This window comes from Mytilus californianus, unplaced genomic scaffold, assembly GCF_021869535.1.
Source record: "Mytilus californianus isolate M0D057914Y unplaced genomic scaffold, xbMytCali1.0.p SCAF_2, whole genome shotgun sequence".
Classification (NCBI taxonomy): Eukaryota; Metazoa; Mollusca; class Bivalvia; order Mytilida; family Mytilidae; genus Mytilus; species Mytilus californianus.
The window spans coordinates 73003815-73027631 of NW_026262668.1; the positions used below are offsets into that span (position 1 = coordinate 73003815).

The following is a 23817-nucleotide window of genomic DNA, read 5'->3' on the forward strand; positions in this document are numbered from 1 at the left end:
AACATATAATGCTATTTTCCAATCAATCAAATATTGTAACTCGCTGAATGGCTAAAGTGATAATCGTCAATATCGAACTTGATCTCCATTTTTTCAGCAGTAACAGTAATTTAAAATCAACAAGCATCGGTAGAGTGGTTCTTAATTCATAATCGTCAAAAATAGTTGGAGCTGCTCATACTACCTGGACAACCGCCATACAATCCCAAAATCAACAACCGGATTTCACTAGGTAACGTAACTAGGTACTTGCATAAAGAATACAACTTAGTACAACCTTAAACAGACTAAGCGGACTGAACAGGGGTATCTATAGGTGTTAGGACGATGAGAAATAAAAATGTCTCCAAAACTTTGTTTCCACCTGAGAAATTTAAGAGACAGCATACAAACGAGACGGTGTTCTTTCCCGCTATTACTAATTCTCCTTTCCTTTACGTTGGTGTACCGTTGATTTATTCGTAAGTGCGAATATCTCATTGTTTTTATATGCACATGTTTACACTGAGAGAACGTAATATTTCATAACTGAAACTGCCTGCATAGACACATAGTGATGATACAGACATCGGAAAATTGGTAAAAACTTGAAATACATATTGTGACAAGATTTATTGTGGAAATATGACACACTTGCAAGGACTTGATTTTATACGAGTGTACACGCTGATATGTATCGACTGCTTTACTTATCATGATTAAATTTATGTTAAAAGTCTGTAATATAAAGGTTTAACTACAAGTATCACATAAACTTAACATTATAAATGATCCATGTAAATGAGTTAAAAGTCAGATGAACCCTGGTAGACAGACATGGAAAACTTATAATCCTACCATACACCAAAGTTAGCTGATTGCTCATAGCAACTGCTGAGAAACAGACCTAATTACAAAATCTGAATCAACCAACCAACCATTAAAATGAGGTCAAGGTCAGATAAACCCTGTCAGACAACATGTACACTGAATTCATTCCATATACACTAAATAAAGTTGACCTACTGCTTGTTGTATCTGATACATTGACAAAGCCATGAAAACATAACATTGGCAAATGAACATTGATCACTGATCCATGAAATGAGGTCGAGGTCAGGTGAACCCATATTTGACGGATATGTATAGATATTGCAAAGATCTCAATTACCAATTATAGTTATCCTATTACTCTTAATAAATGACTATATCACATGACAAAAACTTATACATTTTTTCCAAACAGTCGCTAAACCATGAAAATGAGGTCAAGGACAATAGATCATATGACAGACAGAAACATCGCAAAATAAGGCATATCTAGCATATCAAAAGCTTTATATATGATATATAGTTTTCGCCTTGCCGCCATCCCCGCCGGATAAGTAATCCATATCTGTCGCATTCTGCGACTTTCGTCGTAGGCGAGACAAAACTGAATAAGGAAATTTTCAACCAAAACCAATATTCTACTGAAAGAAAAACTATGAATTGTCTTTTAAATACAAATCAATTATTTTTTCAAAGGGTGTGTCCTTCAAAACAGTGTCTTATTTGTTTGTTTTCGATTCTAAATTATGATTACAATGTGAGCTCTTAATCCTTGTCTCTGAATTTGACTATATCTGCACATAGTATAGTTTTATTGAGATCTAAGTTGTATAAGTCCAATCAGACACATAGGCACTAACATGCCATCAACATATTAAATTACTATATTTTTATTTTCAACAGAACATTGGCTTCAAGTAGTCATGTAATACACACACCCTCACATTTGATCACGGATATTTCTGATTTCTTGATTGAATAAGATATTTGTTTTTCTGAGTTACTGGTTTTAGATTGTAAATATCAAAACTAAATTGTTCAATAAAGTTATCAGTTTATGTAATAGAAATATCTGAACGACCAACGCAAACACAATCAAATGTGTTATCAGTTGTAAATTACAGTGGCACACCTTTTACAGATAAAATACAGTCTAACTGTATGTTCTTCCTTGTTTGAATCGCCATTTTGCATACGAAGAATGAATAGAGAAGAATTCACGCGACAATGGCAAGAAGACCATGGTCCAGGGCGCATAGATAATCGTTCTCCATATCAATATGGTGGAAATGAAAATTCTTGGCGAGATCAATTGCCAGATAGAACGGAACAATATAATGGACGTCCCTTGGGAAATAACTACCTTCCAAATGGTATCCCATTGCCAGTTCAAAGTGAAAGTGGGCTACATGGACCAGCAGTTCGACGAACAAACCCAATATTTAGCGACAACGAGGAAACACGATTCATGGGACCTGATTATGATAGAAGAAGTATCGCAGCATCGGACAATTTAGGATTAGATAATCATGGATATTCTGCTTACAATGGTAGAAGATATGAGAGACGACCGTATGACCAGAGATCAGCAATTGTAGAATCAAGGAGTGGACCTGGTATGCATATGTACAAAGGGAGAGGAGTTTTATCTGAGCCAGGTACTCGACTGTCAAGAAATTGGGAAATTCCGAGAGCCGTTGAAAGTGGTAGTATTGAAGATATTTACCGAAGTACAAGACAACCTAGATCTGTTGCAAATAGTGTTGTAGACTATGGCAATGTTCCGTCTTGGCACAGATCCTTTGAACCAATTTATTCGGAACCGCATAAAAGCAGGCGTGATTCCGATGCGAGCATGGACATCTCAAAGAAGAAAACAGAAATGTCAACAGGCACATTCGTTTCGATTCGTATTTTAGTGATTTTTTTCGTTATATGGGATCTAGTCAATGATTGGATGCTTGCAAGTTCGGGGCCAATTCAGTTCCTTGGCACATCAGGTGATACTGACCAACAAAATTGTGAACCGAATATTAAAGTGATTAACAAGACATTTAAGATTGATCTATATGCAGTCGATACATCGATGTGTTTCAACACGAATGATGTTTGGACACTGGCAGCTGTATTTTCTCTCCTGGGATCACTCCTGTCAATTTTGCAAGTAATAAATATTGTTATGGAAATGATTAAAAAGAGAAAACCAAATTTCTTCCAAATTTTGCAAGGTCACAGTGAAATATGTTTTGTTATGTTTTTCGAAGAACTTCCGCAAAACATACTATTTACTATTTATTTCTTCATGTGTGATTGTAAAAAGCTAAAGCCTCATGTGCACCTCTATGCATTGTTGGCCTCTATCAGCGCATGCATAGCGATGACACTTCGGTTTGCGACGAGTTTTGACACAATTGCAGGGGAGGACGGGTGTTGCAATCTGTGTTGGCGCTGCTGTTGTTGCCGAAACAAGAACTATATTTGCAGGATACAACCAAAAGAATGCTGCTGTATGTGCGATATGCCATGTCCTCTCTGCTGTTGTACACTTGGGTGCAAAATGTGTAGATACACTCCAAAATCTTGGTGCGCATCGCTTCTTAAAGCATTTTCTTGTGATTGTAGATGTTGCAAAGAAGAAGACGATTCATACGGCATAAGACTAATGAACAATTTTTCAATTCTTATTTTATGGCTATGCATGGCATTTCAAATTGTTATTTTTTATAGTATGGAAAGTTTCTAATCCATACACCTATTTAATTATTAAATGGATACTATTTTACAAACTGCCAGACTGTTTGAACGGTGAATAATAGTATAGTGTTCACATATTTTGTTTACTTCAAAATAACTTGTACGGAGCAATTTGACACTTTGATTTTGCCTCATTCACAAAGGCTTGGTAGATTTCTCAAAAACTTTCATAGATTGCTTAGTGTGTAATGATGCAGTGCTCCTATCATTTCAATAGTTAACACTTAATCTGCAAGTTACTGCTCACTTAAAATGCTTAGGTTATTCAAGAGTAAACAATGTATATATATACATCAGAATTATTTGTTAATGCTAATTGGAAAGAATGGATTTTGAGGTATGTGGGGTATGGACCGTTGAGCTAATTACTGTTCATTTAGGTTTACAAAAAAAAAAACCGGAATCAGTCTTTTTTTATAATTTCCATTACATTATTCATAGATATTGTTTAGCGATTTATTGAAATGTTTTTCCAGTTTTTATTGACATTCAAATATTGGTTTAATTTATACTTGAGACTTTGCTTAAAGTAATACTGGGTTCTCTGCCATCTTAGATTGTTAAATTACAGAACACGGCAGACTAGATTTTTAATGAAATATGCAAATGTTGAGACATAATGGCAAATAAATTGTAATACTACATTTCTATTAAATGAAGAGAATTGTGTGATTTTATCTTATTATTACGACTGTTTTTACAAATACAGAATATCTTTCGATTTCATTATTTTTATTTTAAATAAGTCTTTAAAGGGAGATAACTCAAATTATGAAGATTTACAAAGGAATATACAGTAGGTTTTTCGTTTATGTTTCAGAGCACATCAAACGTACGGTAACTCAATTTTTTTTTATTTTGCTAAAAAGCATCTTAAGTTAGTAGTTCATCTACAGTGATCATTACCCTGTCAACACTGATGTTGTGGGTTTGAACCCCCCCCCCCCCCCCCCCCCCCCCCCTCGTTGCAGATGCACTCGACTCCGATCTTAATTGACTAGGATTGCCAGTGTTCCTGCCGAAGGTCGTTGGTTCTTCCAGGGTACTTCGGCTTCCTTCATCAATAAGAAGTGGTCGCCATGATATAGCCAAGAGTACCAAAAGAGTCGTCAAGCACCAACAAACAATCAACTAGCTTAAAGACATGTATATACGTTAGTTAAAATATTTAGAATCAATGTCTTTTTGTTTTTCTCCATTTTCGTAATCTCCGTTGATCATGTCCTTGATGTTTGTTATACATCAGTCGTTAAAAAAAAACCCGGTGGTCTCGTAATAGCGCTTTAAATGCAGAATCTCGTTGGCTCTACCCCTGACCGGGTCAAATGAAAAGCTTTGAAATAATATTAGCTGGCTCTCCACCAAGCATGCGATATTTAGGAGTTAAAGCAAATATTGGTTGGCTCAAAAGTCAGAATATATATATTCGGGTTGGTTGACATGTTCTGCGAACAGTTGTATTTCAACCAAGCATATTGAGAATCTGGCTCACTGTGTCGTTCTAATACAAGGCAGGGTTCAAGATCAAACCACATAAACATGAAATCATCCTGAAGTGTATGTCATACTTGCAGCTGATCACATTTATTGCAAAATAAACATCAACTTTTTTCTTCTAAATGTGTTGATTAGATTAAATGTCCTGGCATTATACTACAAACAAACTTAAAATGATCAAAACATACAAAGAACGTCATAGCTAATGGCAACAAATCACTAGGCTTCCTAAAAAAAACATCAAATGATATTTACTGGCTCTATCAAGCCAGAACATCAAAAGTCAGACATAAATGTCACTTGTTCGACCAAAACGGGAGTATTCGTGCTCAGTTTGGGACCCTCATTCTGCGGAGCAGACCTAAACAATTGAAATAGTTCAAAGAAGAGCTCCCAGATGTGTCTCGATCGATACCATAACATCCGCATCAGAAATGAAAAAGTAACACGTTAAACTGGCCAGCATTACAATAAAGGATAACATGTACAAGATCAATTATGTTCTACAAGATTGTTCATAATATTCTAGCAATTTCATTCACTATGCTAATAGATCTGACATCTGACATGACAGTAGAATTAACACCAAAAAAAAATCATGACTCAACATACATGCAAATTTGAACCACTAAAGATACATACAAATTATCATTCTTTCTGTATATATACAATAATTCAATGGAAATTGCTACCACCACATACAATACCCCACCCCCTTTCCAAGGCTGACATGTTTAGGGAACAGCTGTACTCAGTATCTTTATGCAAAACGCATATACATTTGTACTTAGTTTTAATCACAAATTCAAAATTGCCCACTCAATCACTGTGTATATATTATTTCACTTTTCGATAGAATTTCCCTTTTTTTGGGGCCTAAATTTGTAAAAAATTACACAACGACCACGCAGTGCCAACAGTATCTTTATTCGGTTCCATTGAAGGAATACTGAATCCTTGGAAATTCGCTAAAAAATATTTACTTAATTTCTAGGCCTGCCCGGCATTACATGTATGATTTGCTCGTGTCCGATGACGTCGCAAAATGTATCTGTTGGAAAGCATCACAATTCGTCTATTCACAGAGCAAATTTACGGAAGCGTTTTAGGGCCATAGTAAAAATCAAATACATATTGAACTCTTTTTTTTCGAAAATTTTGAATTTTAAAATTATAAAATTTCGACTTAAACTAGAAATTTTAACTTTTCAAATCTCGAAATTCGAATTTAATATCTTATTTTATTTTGCATTCAGTGTAGATGCATTTTTTTAAATTCCTCTTAACAAGATATTTCATTAGTAAGACAAAATATTTTGCATTACTTTTACAGTTCCAAGACATATGGAACTTAAAGAGACTAGAAATCCCACTTTTATATGGTTCATTATCATAGATCATCAAGTTACTTCATTGCAAGCGAAATGCCGTTCTTACATTGTTGGGATAAATATTACGTATGAATTAAGCATACAGATGGAAATTATGACCTTGGATCGTTTTGTTTCGAGTTTCGGTTGCGGGTTTTGTTCAAGTGTATCTCGACGGGTGCCACGTGTGGAGCAGGATCTGCTTACCCTGTCGGAGCACCTGAGATCACCCCCAGTTTTTGGTGGGGTTTGTGTTGCTCAGTATTTAGTTTACATTTTGTGTTGTGCATGTTGTTTGTCTATTGGTCTTTTTCTTTTTTAGGCATGGCGTTGTCAGTTTATTTTCGACTTATGAGTTTAAATGTCCCTTTGGTATCTTTTTCTGTGACATGATTTCTGTAAATTGATAATTTCAAAAGATTTCCGTCTTACATACTGCACAGTATATCGCGTACAGATAAACAGATAACGTGTGTGAAAGAAACTACTTAAAAAGAAGGAACATGCTTAAAGTGCATGAGCCAAGTAAATATATACTCTTAAGAACTCCGTTCGAAGGTGAAATAATTTACATGAAACACACACTATACTATAAGGTTGACAATATTATAGTGTACTTTTTTTCTAATTTTATAGATTATATTTCATGCAGACAATAGTATTGCAATATTTGATTTAAATTGTACACGTATAAATATCTGTTATTCAGCAAAAGGTTATGGTTAATAAACACGATACACAAAACATTTTAAACATTTCTTGATTTCCGATGAAAACATTTAAAACGCATATGAAATTTATGAATTATATAAAGAAATGGGCTAATATAATAAGGAAGTACATTGTACTTGGAAAAATGCACACAATGAATATAAGGATCTTGTAGACCTATATTGCGTCAGGGACCTTTTTTAGGAACACATGTAAAAAAAAAATTTTACAACTTCCGACACTTCCGTGATATTAATGATAAAATGGATGAACAAAGCAAAGTAGTGATCCGAAAAGTGCACCGAATATTTATAGAGAATCTAGATCCAAATTACGTCATGGACTTTCTTTATGAAATTGATGTTTTTAACGCAAGTATTTGTGAGAAATTGCGAAGTATCGAATTCAGAGGGGACAGAGCTCGAATGTTCATGTTCTTAGTGACGAGCATGGATACTCTAACACCCCCTTTCCAAGGCTGACATGTTTAGGGAACAGCTGTACTCAGTATCTTTATGCAAAACGCATATACATTTGTACTTAGTTTTAATCACAAATTCAAAATTGCCCACTCAATCACTGTGTATATATTATTTCACTTTTCGATAGAATTTCCCTTTTTTTGGGGCCTAAATTTGTAAAAAATTACACAACGACCACGCAGTGCCAACAGTATCTTTATTCGGTTCCATTGAAGGAATACTGAATCCTTGGAAATTCGCTAAAAAATATTTACTTAATTTCTAGGCCTGCCCGGCATTACATGTATGATTTGCTCGTGTCCGATGACGTCGCAAAATGTATCTGTTGGAAAGCATCACAATTCGTCTATTCACAGAGCAAATTTACGGAAGCGTTTTAGGGCCATAGTAAAAATCAAATACATATTGAACTCTTTTTTTCGAAAATTTTGAATTTTAAAATTATAAAATTTCGACTTAAACTAGAAATTTTAACTTTTCAAATCTCGAAATTCGAATTTAATATCTTATTTTATTTTGCATTCAGTGTAGATGCATTTTTTTAAATTCCTCTTAACAAGATATTTCATTAGTAAGACAAAATATTTTGCATTACTTTTACAGTTCCAAGACATATGGAACTTAAAGAGACTAGAAATCCCACTTTTATATGGTTCATTATCATAGATCATCAAGTTACTTCATTGCAAGCGAAATGCCGTTCTTACATTGTTGGGATAAATATTACGTATGAATTAAGCATACAGATGGAAATTATGACCTTGGATCGTTTTGTTTCGAGTTTCGGTTGCGGGTTTTGTTCAAGTGTATCTCGACGGGTGCCACGTGTGGAGCAGGATCTGCTTACCCTGTCGGAGCACCTGAGATCACCCCCAGTTTTTGGTGGGGTTTGTGTTGCTCAGTATTTAGTTTACATTTTGTGTTGTGCATGTTGTTTGTCTATTGGTCTTTTTCTTTTTTAGGCATGGCGTTGTCAGTTTATTTTCGACTTATGAGTTTAAATGTCCCTTTGGTATCTTTTTCTGTGACATGATTTCTGTAAATTGATAATTTCAAAAGATTTCCGTCTAACATACTGCACAGTATATCGCGTACAGATAAACAGATAACGTGTGTGAAAGAAACTACTTAAAAAGAAGGAACATGCTTTAAGTGCATGAGCCAAGTAAATATATACTCTTAAGAACTCCGTTCGAAGGTGAAATAATTTACATGAAACACACACTATACTATAAGGTTGACAATATTATAGTGTACTTTTTTTCTAATTTTATAGATTATATTTCATGCAGACAATAGTATTGCAATATTTGATTTAAATTGTACACGTATAAATATCTGTTATTCAGCAAAAGGTTATGGTTAATAAACACGATACACAAAACATTTTAAACATTTCTTGATTTCCGATGAAAACATTTAAAACGCATATGAAATTTATGAATTATATAAAGAAATGGGCTAATATAATAAGGAAGTACATTGTACTTGGAAAAATGCACACAATGAATATAAGGATCTTGTAGACCTATATTGCGTCAGGGACCTTTTTTAGGAACACATGTAAAAAAAAAATTTTACAACTTCCGACACTTCCGTGATATTAATGATAAAATGGATGAACAAAGCAAAGTAGTGATCCGAAAAGTGCACCGAATATTTATAGAGAATCTAGATCCAAATTACGTCATGGACTTTCTTTATGAAATTGATGTTTTTAACGCAAGTATTTGTGAGAAATTGCGAAGTATCGAATTCAGAGGGGACAGAGCTCGAATGTTCATGTTCTTAGTGACGAGCATGGATACTCTAACACCCCCTTTCCAAGGCTGACATGTTTAGGGAACAGCTGTACTCAGTATCTTTATGCAAAACGCATATACATTTGTACTTAGTTTTAATCACAAATTCAAAATTGCCCACTCAATCACTGTGTATATATTATTTCACTTTTCGATAGAATTTCCCTTTTTTTGGGGCCTAAATTTGTAAAAAATTACACAACGACCACGCAGTGCCAACAGTATCTTTATTCGGTTCCATTGAAGGAATACTGAATCCTTGGAAATTCGCTAAAAAATATTTACTTAATTTCTAGGCCTGCCCGGCATTACATGTATGATTTGCTCGTGTCCGATGACGTCGCAAAATGTATCTGTTGGAAAGCATCACAATTCGTCTATTCACAGAGCAAATTTACGGAAGCGTTTTAGGGCCATAGTAAAAATCAAATACATATTGAACTCTTTTTTTCGAAAATTTTGAATTTTAAAATTATAAAATTTCGACTTAAACTAGAAATTTTAACTTTTCAAATCTCGAAATTCGAATTTAATATCTTATTTTATTTTGCATTCAGTGTAGATGCATTTTTTTAAATTCCTCTTAACAAGATATTTCATTAGTAAGACAAAATATTTTGCATTACTTTTACAGTTCCAAGACATATGGAACTTAAAGAGACTAGAAATCCCACTTTTATATGGTTCATTATCATAGATCATCAAGTTACTTCATTGCAAGCGAAATGCCGTTCTTACATTGTTGGGATAAATATTACGTATGAATTAAGCATACAGATGGAAATTATGACCTTGGATCGTTTTGTTTCGAGTTTCGGTTGCGGGTTTTGTTCAAGTGTATCTCGACGGGTGCCACGTGTGGAGCAGGATCTGCTTACCCTGTCGGAGCACCTGAGATCACCCCCAGTTTTTGGTGGGGTTTGTGTTGCTCAGTATTTAGTTTACATTTTGTGTTGTGCATGTTGTTTGTCTATTGGTCTTTTTCTTTTTTAGGCATGGCGTTGTCAGTTTATTTTCGACTTATGAGTTTAAATGTCCCTTTGGTATCTTTTTCTGTGACATGATTTCTGTAAATTGATAATTTCAAAAGATTTCCGTCTAACATACTGCACAGTATATCGCGTACAGATAAACAGATAACGTGTGTGAAAGAAACTACTTAAAAAGAAGGAACATGCTTTAAGTGCATGAGCCAAGTAAATATATACTCTTAAGAACTCCGTTCGAAGGTGAAATAATTTACATGAAACACACACTATACTATAAGGTTGACAATATTATAGTGTACTTTTTTTCTAATTTTATAGATTATATTTCATGCAGACAATAGTATTGCAATATTTGATTTAAATTGTACACGTATAAATATCTGTTATTCAGCAAAAGGTTATGGTTAATAAACACGATACACAAAACATTTTAAACATTTCTTGATTTCCGATGAAAACATTTAAAACGCATATGAAATTTATGAATTATATAAAGAAATGGGCTAATATAATAAGGAAGTACATTGTACTTGGAAAAATGCACACAATGAATATAAGGATCTTGTAGACCTATATTGCGTCAGGGACCTTTTTTAGGAACACATGTAAAAAAAATTTTTTACAACTTCCGACACTTCCGTGATATTAATGATAAAATGGATGAACAAAGCAAAGTAGTGATCCGAAAAGTGCACCGAATATTTATAGAGAATCTAGATCCAAATTACGTCATGGACTTTCTTTATGAAATTGATGTTTTTAACGCAAGTATTTGTGAGAAATTGCGAAGTATCGAATTCAGAGGGGACAGAGCTCGAATGTTCATGTTCTTAGTGACGAGCATGGATACTCTAACAATGGAAATTTTATACGAGGCGCTAAGAAATACTGGGTATGGTTTTTTAGCAGAAGTACTTCGTCAGTCATCGCACAACTCAGTTTCCGTCCAACGAAAAGCAGAATATTTTAGCAGGTTTCGAAAAGAGTTAGTGGTGTATAGACATTATCTGAAACGTCTTAGTCATACAGGAGATCATGCGACATTCGAAGAAGAGTTTTTCAAAGCAGAACAAAACTGGAAAAATATTGAAAATTCAGGTTTGAATAGTAAGCGATATAAAGCTGCAGACTTTTACTTTTTTGCCCTAGATGCTTGGTGTGAGTATCGGAGAGTTATATACGATAAAAATCTTATGTATACCGACGTTTTTGATAAAATGGAAAATCTGAAACCTTATTTGTCAGAGGAAAACTTACCTGAAATGATGAGACTTGTTCGATATGGCTCGGCTATTCTAATGACAAACAAAAATGAACTAGATACCGCCTTAGACTATGTAAATGATGCAAAAAGTAAGTTTGACTTAATACATGCTTGTAGGGAAACGGGTACGGTATTATACATTGAGTATAATATGTTGTGTCAGAAATACGCTCAAACTTTGGAACCAGATCTTAAGGAACAACTCTACAACATTGCTAACAAAGCAATTGAACATTTTGCTGTAGAAATTGAATTTGATGAAACTGTGTATTTGGATTTCAAAAGAATGGTACTGTTAAAACTTTCACATCTCCTCTTAGGTATAGCTATGTTTGGTGCATACCTGGATGTATTTGTTACAACAGAAGACAAACGTAAAGCCATAAGTTTTTTACGATCAATAAAAGAGACTAAAGAAAGTTGGAAGAGAATGGAAACTCGTTGGAAATGGTCATACTCTACAGCAAAAGCTAGACTTTTTGGTTTAGATTATAACTTCCCAAAAGCTATAAAATACACAGAGAAAGCACTTGTTTATGCAACAAAGGGAAAGTATTCAAAGGAAATACTAGGATCTCAAAATGCTCTTAATATATATAACAACTTATGTGAACGAAAAAAGGGATGTCACGAGCTTGAATATAAAACGACAACCCTGTGTAATGACAACAACGAAGACAGTCGAATGCAAAGACAATATGACCAAATAGAATATGAGATTGATTATTCTTTAAGAAGTTTAGAGATGTTAGAAAATGAAATAAATCATTCTAAAGAAAGATTATTAAAACTAAGAGAAAAGGTAAAACAATCCAGAAACAAAAGATACAAGGATGGATACCAATAAACACATGAAAGTAAGTTACAAAAATTCTGAATACTTTTAACATATTTTTATTTAGGAACAAAAAGATTACAAACCTGAAGTAAAACCTGAGCAAACAGCCAATGCAACATAAGAACAAACAGTTACATATCCATAGAAGAAACACAGAAAAGCAACACAAATGGTAATGCTACTCTAGTGGAACAGATACTGCTTACCTTTATGGAGCACCGGACTTCATTACGGTTTTTGACGTGATCCAATCTTCAGTTATGGAACGTTGTTTCTCTTTTCGTCGTGGGTTTTTCTATCTATCTTCGAGTTGTTGTTTTTAACCCCAAGCCACCCCAACCCCCAAGTATCTTTTTTACTTTTTTATTCTGATCGTGATTTCATGCAACCCGAGAATTGTATACTAAATAAGGAAGTAGCTCACAGTTAAGCTATGTAAACCCCGATCGAAAGGGTGGTCATGTTCGTCCGTCCGTAACTCACATTTCAACTTTTTCTTTCTCGGCATACAGTTTCTTTCCTTTAACAAGGTGATCAAATTTAGTATGATAACTGAAAATACGTCTTCTGACTATTGACGTTCTTGTACAGGAGATTTTAAGATGTCAGTGGACATGCTTATTGTATGCTTTTACGGAGTATTCGATGTTTCCCTTACTTTCATTGGAATTTGTTCTGACATAGACGTTCAAGGAAAAGTGCAATTGTCCTAGTCAAAATAAAACATGGGGAACACAACTTCATTTCAGATCGAGTTTTGCGAAGTTATTCTGCTACTTTTGTGATCTCTTTGTGTGTATCAAATACACACCGTTCTCCTTTTTAAAACTGTTTTTCTACCATGCGTTTGCTCGTCTTCTTTTCACTTGACGGCGTCTGGTTCCTCTGTAATTTCCATCTAATTCTTTTTGAACTAGAATAAATATAAATTTGCTGATTTATATAAGTGAGTGTTCTGTACGTTGCAGTGTTTGTAACACAATATTACTAATATAAAGGCAATGAGATAGCATCCCTAACGACATAAAAAGACATTCAGAGGTCAATATAGGTCTTCAACGATAGTTATAGTCAGGTTATAAGCTATAAACCACCAGGAATTTAAAAAAAGGAGTTGTCAATAAATCAAACAAGGACCTTCAAAGATATGCCACCAACGCCATATCCCTTTTCCCCTACAAACATACAACATTGAGACACTGAAGAGTTATATGTTTCGGAGTTTAGTGTATAATACATTATTAGGCCAGCTGAAATCCGCCTCCGGGTGCGGGATTTTCTTGCTGTGTTGAAGACCTATTGGTGGCCTTGGGCTGTTTTCTGCTCTTTGGTCGGATTGTTGTTTCTTTAACGCATTCCCCGTTTACATTCTCAATTTTATTAGGGTGTTAGGAAAAAAGGCACAGTTTAAAACATTTGCTTGTCTCGGAGAGATAGAAGTTGGATGTTGATCAAAATATATATAGAACATGCACCAATTTACTCTTAAAACATCTCGAGTCTATACAATTTATCAATATTTAACAGAGACGACCAAATGTCTGACACCAACACCCAAAGTACAAACTTCTGTAGAGTAAACGACAACCCCTTACGAAAGCTGACTTTGGGCAGGCACATATACATGAACAAAGGTCAAACTAGTATTGTGAGTATTTTAAATCTAGATCAGTGAATGAACAGAACGGACAATAAAAATCTAACCAAGTAGGATATATGTGGTAAACAGAATTTTAAAAACTCGGCAATGTTTTTTTACAAGACTTTACACCAATGTCTTTCAGGATGCTCAAAATTCAGCACTGGAAGCAAGTAAAGTACCAAATATTTGATTATGAAATAATATTCATTCCGCAGTCTAATATTGACCACTATATTCTAAAATATTTTTCAAATAACGTCAATACCTCGGGTGATTGGGGTATAGAAATATGGTCACAACTGAAAAACTTGTATACTGCCCTTTGTCACAAAATTTATTTAGAACTAGACAGATAGGAAACAAATTTAATGGTTTTCCTATCTATAACCCAAACCCGCAGCGTAATGGAGGCAAAAGAGGCAAATGCCCCACAACGACGATCAAACTTTGGAAACATCTTTTTTTTGGAAAATTTTGTATTTTAAATATTAATGATATGCGAGGTTCAAGCAATACATTGTTTAACGTTCAGACTGCATACTTACACATGCTTTTCCATTCGACAGCAACAAAAGAAGCTTCACCGGTGACACCGGCCACCGGTAAATATATATAATTATATAAACGATACTATTTTTAGTGCACAAATGCATATAAGTGTTTTGTATACCGTTCGTGTTGAAAACAAAACATAACTTGCTTAAAATGGATTCATTGATGAGAAAAATTGAAGAGTCGTTCACGAGACGAATTGCTTTCGTTATAAAAATGTGCAAATCGTGAACCTGGTAAGCTGTTTTTTAAAATTTTGATAGTCATTGAGCACTAGCTTAAGAAGACTTTGTTGTGTGAAATGAAGACATTTATTGATTTTTTTTTTTAATTTGTACGACAGCCATCATGGTCATGTCATACTGTGGTGCTAACGGATGATGACGAAAGAGAAGAGATGTGATGGATGTTATTGTTTCAAGGAGCCTCCGCCAGAAGAGAGACACAGACGACAAATCACCATTTGATGACATCAACATCGGATCAACACTGCGAATTATAACTGATGTTGTTGTTATAAGGTAAAGTTATCCAGTGGTTGTCATTGATTGCTGTCTGTCATATGTGTTTTTCGAAAATGTTGTTTAAAATCAGCCCGTTGGTTTTTTTTAATTTAGAATTGTTTCACATTTTGTCATCCCATGACCTTTTATAGCTTACTACACGGCATGTGTTTTGCTCATTATTGAAGGCTATACAATGGCCTGTAATTGTTCACATCTTTGACATTTGGTCTTTATGGATAGTTGTCATATCAACGATGATATGATCTTTTTATTTTGTAAAGCTACATTGTTTATTTTAAAAGACGTCAGGAAACCTTACACACTTAAAAAAAAACACAAACGAAAATGAGACGCACATTTGAAACACACGCTATGATATATGCATTTTTAAGTATGAAACATATGCTATGTGTCTCTAACAATGCAATACTTAGTTGCACTCTAATAAGCTGATCTCTCAACTTTTTTTCATTTAGTGAAACATTACTCTCACAAACATGAAACATTTAACGTACTGTTTTGCTTTTATGAACAAAAGAACCGTCGAAAAACCATTTTATGAAAGAAAGATAGGCATGTTTTTCCTGAAAAAAGTTTTAATATTAAGCCGTCATTCAGGAGAGATGAAGCAAAAGCAATCTCTTGAAATTATTAATGTCAATCGACCTCAATCTGATAAAAATTCAGATCGATCGTAATTCGCTTATTCGTCGAATGAGCATAACAAAATCATAGATCTATACTTTAATTATATTGAATCGACCTAAATAGTCTTGCCTTGAACCTCAATATTGCATGTTTCAATTCCTGTTTTGAACAACCGATGGCATCAATGAGGTGTTCAAGGATAAACTTCCCTAATTTTTGGAATGGTTGTTATAATTTCCGGCATTTCGTCGCCTCGTCGTCACAAAAGTTATGCACCGGACACGAATTAGACAAGGTTTTACTATCATAGGGGTAGTATATGTATATGACACATCCCAAGCCCTTGATGCAACTGCACACCAAGTTTGGTTAACCTAAGTTATGCAGAACAAAAGTTATGCACCAAACAACCAGGCAGGCAGACAGACAGACAGGGAGATATAAGGGGCAATTAAGAATCACAAGTAAATCACCAATATAGAAAAAACCACCATGACCAAAATGAAAAAACGCCGAAAAGAAAAAACAACAAAAACGAATAAACTACACATAAAACTAAAGAATTGAGTAACACGGATCCCACCATTAACTGGAGGTTAACCCATATGCTCCGGAAGGGAAAGCGGTTCCTGATCCGGTAGTGACACCCGTCGTGTTGCTCATAACAGTTTTAGACTAAAAGGTAAGGGTGTTTAGAAACAACTACCCACTTCTTATATGGTGTTATATTATTGTTTACATTTGTCTTCTTACTTCTCAAGGTGAAAAAGAGATAAATGGAAAATCGTGCGATTGCTTATACTAACACTCAAACCATATTAGGGGCATAATTATTCAATTACATGGGATTCTAGGTCAACCAAATTATCAGCTTGGAAAAAAATAATAGATCCTATTGGTTAATACTTTACATTCCAGAAAGGCTTTATATTGTTTAAACATCTCCGAATGCACTGGTTACAAAGTGGTTTAAGATATTTAGCAATTGTTTTTATCTTTCTTTATTCGTTTTAAAATTGGATGGTCAAGCATACATTGGAGGCTGGTGTGTCATTTATCCTTTAACAGATATCATTTTAAAATCATAGTACATTTTCATGGACAAATTACAAGGACGAGAAGTGTTTATCAGAGAGAACGGCTCTTTATAGCTCTTCATCGTTTTAATAAGCTTTGGATTTTCAAATATTTTGGCCTCGAGCATCACTGAAGAGACATTGATTGTCGAAATGCGCATCTGGTGCAGAAAAATTGGTACCGTTAATGTTATTCAGCCAGCATGACTGTTAGCAATTCTTTATGCGATTTAAAATAATAAAATATTAATGCATTCATGCCTGTTTACTTTTAAGGTTACCGAATGGATTAATGGCATTTTGTGAATTGGAAAACATTTTTTTAAATATTAATGCTATTATTATCTTATATAGTATTGACGTCATCGTATACAATTTAATAAATTTTCACCCGAATTCCACTTGTAAAAATTCGTCTCAATCAAAATTCTCAGAAAATGCAATGTATTACTGTTGACTTAACAGTATGCATGATTTTAAAATACTAAATGTGACTAATTTACCATACATCTATACCCTTTTATTCTTGAATCTTGTAGAACAAATTATTTTTACATCTTAACTTTAAATAAATTAAATGTGTATTGTTATAACTACAATACGAGAATGACCTATTTTAAACTGTATGGCGTCTTAACACCAAAGAATTATAAGTGTTAATCTGCCAATAATCCAATAATCTGATTGGCTTTTATGTATTCAAGTTTTAATTCTATTTGGTTGTCGAGTCAGTTGTTAAATAACGTTTAAGAATATGTGTGTGGAACTAATATCCAGCTTTAATTTGACAAAAATATGAATATTTGGTGAAATATAATTTGAACAGTCTTGTTTGTGGTTACAAAACCCCAGAAATGCCGACAAGTTCGTCCGCAAGTTCTCTCTCTATGAGTTGGAGAACTTACAGCCCAGGAAGTACCTCAACAACTACGTCTAAATCAGTGGATTTAACACGTAAATCAACATCACCATATAAACCTGGTCGTGTGAGTACATGTATTTTTAATTGTAATTTAGGACATGGAAAATTGCTACCAAAGGAATTATCAATGAAATTTGGAAGTATTCTTATATTAGAATCGGATGACATTAGCTAAAAGCCGTTTCATATTACTATAAACGTGCAAGGCTTTTGTTGTTTCTTTTTATGAAAAGGAAATGAGTAATTATACATCTTAATTTTCAATAATGTTCTGTCATCGTTTATACGGTTTGTCGAATTGATAAGAAATTGGAGAAAATATGATGGAACAATAGCTGTTATGTGAAATAGAATTTTTAACAGTCCTGTTTGTGGTTAAAAAGCCTCGAAATACCTATGACAATGTATCTGCTTTGTTGGACATATTTTCTTGTTCTTAGATCTTTTAATTTAGATAACACACACGTCGTCTTATCTGTAAGTTAACCGAATGTGTTCTTACTCAAGATATTGGTATCTACGCTGGCCAATCTTTTAATGAAACAGAATTGGTCTAATTTTTTCAATATACAGTGTCTTTAAGTTCATAATTGAGAATACTTGTGTATATTGCACAGAAGACAAATGGTATATACTAATGAACGAAGAGGAACTTAGATTGTTTGTACGCTCACTCCTTCGATGTATCAGTCCTGCTCCTCTTGGAGTTCATGCGATTTTCCTTAGTTTTTGTTTTTACCTTGATTTGTATCTTTTCAATGGATTAATGAGATCTGAAGATCGGTAAAAACTGTTGGTTTGCCTTCCAATATAGTCGTAAACCGAATAATTCAGACCCACTCCGTAATCTATTCTCCCACTAAGTAGTCATTGTAGAGGACTGAAATATTTGGATTAATGTAACTGTAAAACAATAAAGTGTAATATCCAGTAAAAAGAAGTCCAACTAATGCGGCAAATTCAAAAATCAAAATGATATGGTACTTCGAATTAATGTATAATTACAACTTTGTCATACATAGTCTCTCATTCAATGTTTTGACTTTTCTACGTAGACCATTTTGGTTTTAAAAGAGAGGCGAAAGATACCAAAGGGACATTCAAACTCGTAAGTCGAAAATAAACTGACAACGCCATTGCTAAAAACAGATAAACAACAATACACAAAACACAACATAGAAAACTAAAGACTGAGCAACACGATCCCCACCTAAAACTTTGGGTGATATCAGGTGCTCCGGGAGGGTTATACTCCAGAAAGCGAATGTATAGAGCGAGCGTGCTGTGAAATCGGTGTAACACGTGCTAGTATCCTTTTAGCCTGGTGTCCTGTCCAAACCACTTCGCTTCACTCTACTTTTAAGCAGTGAGCTTTCAAATCCTGACAAACAAAAAGAAACAAACAAAATATTTCTGTTAATTGAGCAGACTATAAGAGTACCGAGGTAAATGAATGTGATTTGGAGAGCGTAATTCATTAAGAAATATGAATATGTCTTAAGTCGTCGACGAGATACTTTCTGTGTAATGTTACACAAACCCGTGGTGACGACCATAACAATTACACAGTGATGCAAACAATCGCTGTATTAATGTAATTCTGACATATTACTTTTATTTTCCAAACAGCAATTTAGTAAAACCGAAAAAAAACTCAGATAATTCCAATTTAAAACGATAAGATATTCTATAGCGTGTTGGAATATTGAAAACACCACGTTTATCTTTCAGTTTTGTGTACATTTATGTATCCAGTTTTGAAGCTGACTAGTTTGCGTCGGTAGAATCTAACTTTTAAGAATTGTGGTTTCAGTGCATGTCTTTAGTAATTATCTTATGCTTATCCGTCCTTAAAACAATTTACATTAACCGAAGATAGAAACAACACTTTATAAATTTGGTGCGTCTGAACCGCTTTTCAGGATTTGCTTTCACCAGAAACGCTCAAATTCCAACATTTAAAGCCAAGGATGTATAATTATTTGAATACGTGAATATCTAAATGACCAATAGGAACCTAAAAATATTAATTATAATTACAACTTGTCTAGACTAACCAGGCGATTTACATTTGTGGTGTTTGGTTGCTTTTTATGAATAACTTCATTCAGTATATGCATGGGGCTTCGGTTCCCAAGTGGTCTAAATAGTTTATCTGCAGTGAACACTGCGGTTGTGAGTTCGAAACTCGCTCGTGGCAAGGTGCTCTCGTCTCCGATCTTAAGTGACTGGAGTTTTCCGTTTTCCTACCGAAGTTTTGAGATTTTCGCCTGGAATCCCGTCTTCCTCCACCAATAAAAACTGACCGCCATGATATTACCAATTGTGTTAAAAGTGGCTGAAATACCAACAATCAATCATTCAATCAGTTATTCAGTATGTATAATAGAGTTATCGCTCATTTAACGTAAATACTGATCAACATGTATTTTGACCTCTGTCAGTTACAAATAATAAAATATTTCATTTAATAATATGACTATAGCTTCAATCGGCCAAATTACCATAAACGTTGCCATGTCTTACTGTCTTCTCATTATCAACATAATCTTTTCCCCATGCAATTACAGTCTAATTTCTCGTCCTTTGTATTCCTTGTCGATCCAATCCAGAACCTAACAATTGAAGTTATTGTTTACTGGAGGTTGAGCATAAATCAATCATTCAATCAATCTGTCGATATTTGGACGAGCGGAGCAGGGTGATACAAACATAGACAAGAACATTGTGCATAACATTTAGTAGATTATGATAGTTACAAATTGACAAATTAACAATTAAAGATAATGGATAATGTTTTTGGTGGAAACAACTTATTAATTGTTATTCTCTTTTTCCAGACCACGGTTGCACCGGCTGATAATATGGGCATGAAATTTCCGTCATGGAGAGAGCCTAAACCACTACGTCCATCCCGTCCTAGTACAGCAATAGAAACACCAACACAGAGCTTGACGCCAATTATGAGACCTCGGTCGTACGTTCCTAAAGAAAAGAACTTATTGTCAAGATTATCAAAACCGACCACAGCTACTAAACTAAAGACTCTAGAATTCAACAGAAGGATAAATTTTATTGACTGTACTAAATATTTTTCCTGGTCAAATATGAAGCTTTACCAGGACCAGACTAGGATGTTTTATACAAGAAATGGTGGTTTAAGAAACTCAGCTAAATCTACATCTAGTTCAAAGTCAATGTCCTCTCCAAAGAAAGTGTGGTAGATTTGACTTTTTTTATATTTACCGGGCAAGAAGGCAAATACTCATCAAACCATCATAAAATTCACAAAAATGGCGTTATAACTACATTGCGTGTGTCTTAGATGTTGAAAAAATCATCAGAATAACCCCATGTGCAAAAAAATTGCACATCATAGCGAACAATTATTTTATAACAATGCATATTTGTCGTTTAATGGATTTAATGGTTTTAACAATTCAGTTCGTTTCAAGTGATTATCATCTTCATGAGTGGATAACAATAACTATTATACTTCAAGTTAAAATGCCAGATTTTGATTGGCTAATACGAGGGAGATAATTTACTCTGTCCCATGGCTTAGCGGAAGACGATTTTTTGAATGTCACCCTCTCGTGCCGACCAATTGTTATGTATAAAAATTATATTTTAATTCAGTTTATATATTGTGATTTGTATTCCTATTGGCACTAACTGTACCCCTGTTAACCTTTTGTGTTATAATTCGAAGTTCACAGTCTAATTCATGAATACTATATCAACATAGTTATTATCGCCTTCTACAAAAGATAGTAGTCCATACATTATGTCAAGTTCTAAATACTACCATAATAGATATAAGAAGATGTGGTATGAGTGCCAATGAGACAACTCTATAAGTCTGCAACTAAAAACAAGATCCCTAGAAGACTTCACGTTAATATTTGAATAAAAATAACCACACCAAGGATCCGCCTTGGGACAAAAAGGTGAATACGTAGCGTGGTTTTTATAGATATTGAAACTTCGACTCCACTCAATAATTTCTAGTCAGTAAAAGGTTTTTAAAAAAAACCGTAAAAACCCAAAGTAAAAATCAATTCAGAAAAAGCAAATAACTGTATAAAACTAATATGATTGACAATAAAAATACAGATACAAGCAAAACACAAATACATAAAAACGTTTAATAGAATGTTTGCAGTTACTCAATGTACTTCCCCTTCTAGATTGAAATCCTGCTTCAATCTCTAATATATGCATCTGTACTTCGTAGTGGATTTCGTACAGCAACTTTATAAACAGTAAAGAAAGATCTTTGGCAAAATCCAGGATTTCAATGCAAATTGAAATGTAAATTCAAGCTCGTCATTTGACTTATCGAAGACTGAATCTGTTGATCTAAGTTTTTATGAAGTTACATATGAGAAAAATCCGTCTTGTTGCTTATGAAAGTACACATTCAGTGATTAGTCTAATTCGGGATGTCACAATCGAGGAAAAGAGGAAGGGGGTGTGGTTGTTCCTAGTGAAAAGTGAATTATGTAGATTATCCATGATGTCTGAGATCAAACATGTAATCCACTAACGATCCTATTACGCCGATCATTTGCATTCATTTCAGTAAATGCATCACTTGGCCGCTAATTTTATCGTGATTCGTCATAATATCCTTACCGAAGTTTTGATATTTCAGAGGTCTCAAATAATTAACCATTACCGTTATTTTTGGAACGAATTTAACGTGATTCATCAAAATCAGTCGATTATTTAACCGTCATAAAGAAAGTGTTCATTTTATCGTCATGCACCAAAAATTATCGTTCACGTCATTTGGCCAGATTTTTTACCGTTATTCGTCATGAAGGTACCCCCATTACGACCCTCTTAAAATACCCATATCAACGGATATGAACGTAGATAACTTATAATATCCGTCATCATCCGAGAAGCAGTTATTCTATAACGGTCAACCTACTCGTGATGGCGTCTAAAGTTAACAATGCAGCTTTCAAAATGGAGAAGCACTTAACATGCAAAAATCAAACAAGCAGTAAATAATTCATCAAAGACGACCAAATATCTTAAACCATAATAAATTTTCTATAAAAGAAAGTTTGTTAATTATACAAACCGAACATCGAGTAATGAAAAGATAGACTAAAACATTCTATAATCTTGAAAGTCATACTAATTTAGTAACTATAAATGGTGGGGGGCAAAATCAGTATAATGATTACTTTATTATTAAAAAGCAAATACAATTTATAGGATACATGTCCATAATATTATGATAATAGTTTTATATGCAACGAAAGTATGAACTTTTACAAAATATTCTTTAGGTTACACAAAATACACAATTAAAAGTGTACATACAATACAATATAATACAAAATACAAAATCATGATGAACTGAAAATGATATAATGCAATGAACACAATATGTGAGAACATATATACTACATACATGCAATAAAGAGGCAGCTGATGTTTGTAATAATCATGCAACTTTATCATATTAATCAATTACTAGTAATTACAATTAATTATAATTTTTCGCTTTTGAGCTTTTGAGTGCGGAGGTGTGGGTTCAATCCCGACAGGTTGCAAAGACTTGAAAATTAGTAATGGTATTTTATCATTCTTCGCTAGTCACGCGACATTAGGAGTAGGAGCAAATATTGGTCGGCTCGAAGTCAGAATGAAGTGTCCGGTTAGGGTGACATGTCTTCTTGAGGGTTGTAACCTTTTGAAATAGCACGTTGAAATTAGGCTGAGAGTGTCAGTCTAGAATCACATTAACATGTTCTCGACTTCATATGTATGTAGCTACTGAATGTCAAACACCAATCCATCATCATTATCATGAAAGAATTAAGGGGGAAAAATGATAAGACAAACAAACAAATGCAAAATAAAACATAACATAGAAATCTGAATATTGATCAGTTCAAATAACGCTTTATTATAATCTTGATGGTTAGGGAGTT

At 34.0% G+C, this 23817-nt stretch overlaps 2 protein-coding genes across 2 annotated transcripts; both read left to right on the plus strand.

Moving 5' to 3' along the window:
- The first annotated feature begins 2011 nt into the window (after positions 1-2011).
- On the plus strand, positions 2012-4236 carry LOC127728083 (uncharacterized). The gene has a single exon (XM_052235291.1). The coding sequence runs from the start codon at positions 2012-2014 to the stop codon at positions 3551-3553; it is 1542 nt and encodes a 513-aa protein (XP_052091251.1). The 3' UTR covers positions 3554-4236.
- Positions 4237-11031: 6795 nt separating this feature from the next.
- LOC127728089 (uncharacterized) lies at positions 11032-20829 on the plus strand. Its single transcript, XM_052235306.1, has 3 exons — positions 11032-12536; positions 15055-15232; positions 20704-20829. The coding sequence occupies exon 1, from the start codon at positions 11072-11074 to the stop codon at positions 12524-12526; it is 1455 nt and encodes a 484-aa protein (XP_052091266.1). The 5' UTR covers positions 11032-11071; the 3' UTR covers positions 12527-12536; positions 15055-15232; positions 20704-20829.
- The last annotated feature ends 2988 nt before the right edge of the window (positions 20830-23817 follow it).

Excerpts from the sequence above, each read along its gene's own strand:
- LOC127728083 (XM_052235291.1), top strand. The coding sequence starts at position 2,012 with ATGAATAGAGAAGAATTCACGCGACAATGGCAAGAAGACCATGGTCCA.
- LOC127728089 (XM_052235306.1), top strand. The coding sequence starts at position 11,072 with ATGGATGAACAAAGCAAAGTAGTGATCCGAAAAGTGCACCGAATATTT.